At 33.1% G+C, this 5,640-nt stretch overlaps 1 protein-coding gene across 1 annotated transcript; it reads right to left on the bottom strand.

The window, feature by feature from the left end:
- Window positions 442-1,495, bottom strand: LOC109228205. Its single transcript, XM_019393368.1, has one exon. The coding sequence runs from the start codon at window positions 1,355-1,357 to the stop codon at window positions 764-766; it is 594 nt and encodes a 197-aa protein (XP_019248913.1). The 5' UTR covers window positions 1,358-1,495; the 3' UTR covers window positions 442-763.

Genomic DNA, 5,640 nt, shown 5'->3' on the forward strand with positions numbered 1-5,640 from the left:
ATTTATTTCCATTTTAGAGTCGAAATGTAAATCTAATATGTTCCATAAAAAGGTAGAAATATTTTTCTTTTGAATATGATCCCAGGGATACATCATGTAGATAAATTGCACTACTGCCTGCAGATTTCATAAATGTGAAACATATACATTTCTTCTCAAGGATAAAATTGAAGCCCTTGTAAATTGTAAGGCCAAAAAAAAAAAAAACCCTCTTTAGGTGTTTCTTCTAACAAAATTACAGCCAGGTTACTCCCTGAATCTGGAACTCATGTCCGTTTTATTGAACAGAAGCAAAATTAAAGTTTGAACTTTCAAATTACAAAGTTCAGTCACGCATGAATTTAATAAATAAATAGTAGGAGTACAATAAATATCCACTGAAACAAGCCCATTGAGTTAAATTGGTGTCGAGATTGGCTGGTGTCTCATGCCTGGATTGTATTTAGTTCTCATAAGAAAAATCTAATCTCATTCCTTTATTTCTCGTCAACGTACATTTGTTTTACCGGTTCAAGAAGTGTACACATTTTGATGCAGAATTATTTTAGATAAAAGAAGTTTGAGCTCTCATTTTGCAGTGTGGAGTAAACACTGAATACCTCTTCTATGTACAAATAATCCGGAATGTAACGCATCCTATACAGAAAGAATACTACTAGCCAGTATGAAATTGAAACAAGAATAATGACATCCAAAAAGAATTAATGAAAATTGGTGAGCGGAAAGCGCCTGCAAGTCTCTGTCATGAATTTGCACCTTTAATTTAGTTAGCGAGCTTCGTCTCATGGTATTGTAAAAATGATATTTGTCTTTGCAGCTTTATTTGTTCATAGAATTTTGCAATAAATTCCTCAGCCTTCATATCAATAGCTTCATCACCGGGACAACTAATCTCCTCAGAGACCTCGCAGCTTGCATATGCATCCTCTTCATTTTCATCATCCGTACACTTGAAGAAACTTTCCCTAGGAACATTATCATCATTACCATTGTACATTTCATGATCTTCACGATCATTTTCAAAGTCAAAGTCAAAATCGACTTGAGGTTTGATACAGGGGATGTTAGGCATCTTGAAACGCAAGGAAGCAGGACGATGCATCTTAACATGAATGATAGGGGTGTCATCAAAGGAAAGCTCACGCTCCCCATAATGTAGTGCACTACCGTACCCATAGTCGTTGCTATGTCGGAGACTTTTAATATATTTGGGAAGCAAACGGAGATCGGCCGTAAGGTGTCTGTTCTTGAAAATGCCACCTTTTCTTGCCCATAACAAGGCCACGCGAAGAATGTTCCAAGCTCTACGACCAACCACAGATGATCTCTTCTTCTGCATTCTTGTTTTTTCTTGCATGGTTAGTGTAAAAGCAGTAAGTAGATAGCAACAATCGAAATAAAAGAAGATGGCAGCGGGAGCCAAAAATAAGAAAGAGCTTCGCTTTTTGTTCTTATATATGGTCTTTATGATTAAAGTGCTTTTAGAATGGGTTTATGTTTGGTAGAGGGAGAGGGGAAGCTATCTAGTATCTATATATAAAGAGGGAAGCAAGCAGTACAAGTTAAAAGTTGGGAAATGAGAGTTTACTCAAAGTAACGCGGTTTAAGCGAATAAGCTGGACCCACGTTGTCCTAAATAAAACGCCAAGGGCTTAGTGTTAGTTGTTTGTACAGTGGGCGGTGTGAACTCGTGGAAGACACGCCTGTACCCAGCAGGAGTCAACCTGCCTCCTGCCCAGCATTTCGCTTCCAATCATTTCCTTCATTTCTACTTCTTTAATCATATATTATGAGTAATATATCATAATCTTACGTATCTGGTAAGGGTATTAAGCAAAATTTGTACCTTGATTAAATATGAATTTAAGTTAAATTTTTATATTATCAATGTGATTTAACATGTTATTTAATTTATCATTATTTTGGGTTACCACTCAATATTATACAATACAATAAAGTTATCTGCATTATCTTTTAAATGATTTAATTGTGTAATTTTTTTCATCGCAAGTGTATAGAACTAATACTCATTAAAAGCAAGTGATGAACCAGTACGGTATATTAATCCTTCCAGATTAGCGCAGAGAGCGTGATGGAAAAGAAATAAGAACTAATTCAAAAACAACTTCTACCTTTTTATTTTTATTTTCAATATTATGTTATTATAAAAACAAGTGAAAATGAATCTCTCACTCATGATTTATGTCTCTAGAGTTGAAATAGCTTTGCAGGTCAAGGTAAAAATGACTGTGTAAATTAGAGGTGTACAAAGGAAACCGACAAATCGTACCAACCCGATAATCCGAGTCAAACCGAGAAAAAAAACCCGACTATAGTTAGGTGTTGGAAAAAAAAACCCGACCATAATTGGTTTGGTTTGGTTTTAACTAAAGAAAGTCAAACCGAACCAAACCAACCCGACATTACATATATAGAAATTTAGATATATTTAATATAAATATACTTATTGTGATGTAACTTATAAATATTTCTTAAAAAATTTCATAATTTTATCTTTTAAGGTATTATTTCAAGGTTGGACTTAAAACTTTTGAATAAGTTTTATAGCCATTAACATTAGTAAATTAAATAATACTAGCAAAAGCCCAAACCAAAATCAAATCAATATTAATGCTAACAAAAGACATTAAATATAATACTACGAACGAGAATGTATTAAATATCTATTTTTTATTTTGTAATAATTTAGATAAAAATGCATAACCTATTTTTGTTTTTTCTTTAGCGTTTAATCATGTAATTAATATTCCCTTATTAGTCTACTTATTTTAGCATGACTTAGTACTTTTAGATTATGTTTATTTTTATTATGGCTTTTTAATTAGCAATAGTTGAATATTTTAGGATAATGCCATGACACATCTCATATTTTGTATTATTTTCTTAGAAAATACGTTATATAGTTGTATCTTACTAGGATTAAAGAAATATTTTGAGCACAATTTATACGTTTTGTTCTACGAAGATTTTACTGGAAAAAATCCGAAAAAACCCGAATAACCCGAAAACCCGAGAAAACCAAGAGTGAAAAACCAGAGTTTTATTGGTTTCGTTTGGTCTTTAGATTTAATAACCCGACACAATTAGTCTGGTTGGGTATATTGTAAAATCCGAACCAACTCGAACTATGTACGACTAATGTAAATGTTCTCGAAACCGAAAAAAAATTATGACATGCAGAGCCGCAGCTGTTTGTGTTTCTATTAGATGGGATTTTCAAATTGAGGTTGGAAAGTTTAAAAGCCAAGTGGTGCCAGCTAAATCTTTGTCTAATGCAAGGTATGCATTTTGTATCAAAATCAGGTAGCCCCAATTACTGTCTATTGACAGTTGTTGGCTGACATATTTGGCCTCTAAATTTTGATACGATGCATTTCTTATATCAGCACAAATATGCAGGCATTTGTACTACTACTTATTGATTACTCTAAAAGAATTCCTACTAGTACCCTCAACCAAGTTGTACAGATCACTATAAATTTTTTGGTTCTGGTGACAAGCGAATTCACTGCTCTCCTAGTGTACATGTTAGGTATCAACTCGGTATATACCAATGTTTTAAAAGGCAGGAACGTGAGGCGAAGCGTTTTACCTCTGACGAGGCGAGGCGTAAGCCCTGAGACATGGGGCGTAAGTCCCACGGATCTTTAAATTTTACTATTTTAAAAAATTTTAAAATAGTATAAAATAAAAAATAATTATAAAAATTACATTAAAATCACAAAATTATAGCAAATAATCTATTTAAAATATTTAGAAAGTATAATTCAACTATGAATAATACGAAAAGTATGACATATATCATAATATGCAAATTAATTGCAACGTCATTACAACTCAAACATCAAAAGTAATGTATTCGATATGAAATCTTATATGTATCTCTTAAGGAGTAATGAATCTTGAAAGAATTTGGATAGTATAATTTTATAATTTTCCTTAAAATACTCCTTTTATTTAATATGCTTTCTATTTAAAAGAGAATAATATAAAAACATAATTCACAATTTCAATATGATTCTCTAGCATCATTTATTTTTAAGTTTCAACAAGTTAATAAAGTGACATAATTCAACAATATCATGATAACTAACTATTTGTAAATAGTTACTAGCTAATACTGAGCTAAATTAATAAGTATTGTATCTTATAAACGTGAAAAAACAATATTTAGAAAAATAATTATAAAAAAATTATGGACTATTAAATAGTAAAACATAACAAAAGTTAATAAATAAATATTTTTTAAATGAAAGATTTATTTAAAATTAACTGTCATACAATCCTAGTGGAAAACGTACAATAATTTTTATTTTAATTATGGCATAAAATACTCTCAATTTAATGATTTATGATTAAGAAAAAAATAATTTTGAATACTCAACGATTTATTAAGAAAATTTGAGGATTTACAAGGTTAGTTACATACAATTGCATAAAGTTCTATTAGGCGAGCCCAGTATGCTGGGCGCTGGGCGTGTCCGGGGCTAAAGGCCCGATGGCCGAGGCGTAAGTCTCAAAGAACTAAGCCCCAGACATAAACCCAGGGCGTTTACGAGTGCTCGCCCGGGGCGAGTTCAATTCTGCCTTTTAAAACAGAGAATGCATATAAGTTAAATCTGTTTAACAATTTAACTATTAAAGCCGACATTTNCTCTTCCTCCTCTTTGAGAATACCTTCTTTTGCACCACAAGTGCAGTGATTTCCATGGTTTTTACGAACAACCCTCAATTCATCCCATAATTTCTTTAACTAGTTAAAATATGATGCAATATCTAGGGATCCTTGACAGGTAGAGGCAAGTTCTTTCTTAATTTCAAATGCTTTAGTTCCACCTACTGTTCCATATCTTTTATTTAACTGTCTCCATATTTCTTCAGCTGTTTCAGAATACTGGACACTATCCGCAATGTCGGGAGATAAAGAACTTTTTAACCATGAAATTACCATGTTATTACATCTATTCCATTGATTAGACTCTATTGAGTTATCTGGAGGTTTAGGTAAACTGCCATCGACAAACGCAATCTTATTTCTAGCAGACAGGGAAACAATGATGCTTCTCTTCCAACCCCCAAAGTTTGTCCCAGAAAAAGGAACTGGTACAAGAGAAACACCAGGAACATCTGATGACTGAACAAATAGAGGAATGGAGGGTTTGGGAATAAACTCACGTGTGCCAGACGCATTAATATCAGTAGCATTAACATCAGTAGATCCCATTGTTACTATAACATTCAACAATCGACAATTATCTGATGAATACTATACAGAAGGAAACAGATACAGAGTTACCGATTTCTTCGCGACCGGAAGTACGGCCTTCAAACAACACTTCTCAGCAACGCAGCAACAATGATGAAATAAGTCGTAAAACCCTAGAATCCTTGAGTTTGACAACAACTAGAGGAGCTTGTAGATAATCTTCCACAGTCACTCAAGCAGCAAATACGGCTCAGAAAACACCGAGAGAAGTTAGAATCAACCAGAAATCCGTCAAAATCGGTATGTAGAAGACGAAATCAGTACCTTCATGAGATTGAAATCCTCAACAAAGTTCGATGAGGGTAGCATCAGAAGATAGAGGAAGATGAGATTGATCGGAATCCTGCTCTGAT

Source organism: Nicotiana attenuata, chromosome 6, assembly GCF_001879085.1.
Source record: "Nicotiana attenuata strain UT chromosome 6, NIATTr2, whole genome shotgun sequence".
Classification (NCBI taxonomy): domain Eukaryota; kingdom Viridiplantae; phylum Streptophyta; class Magnoliopsida; order Solanales; family Solanaceae; genus Nicotiana; species Nicotiana attenuata.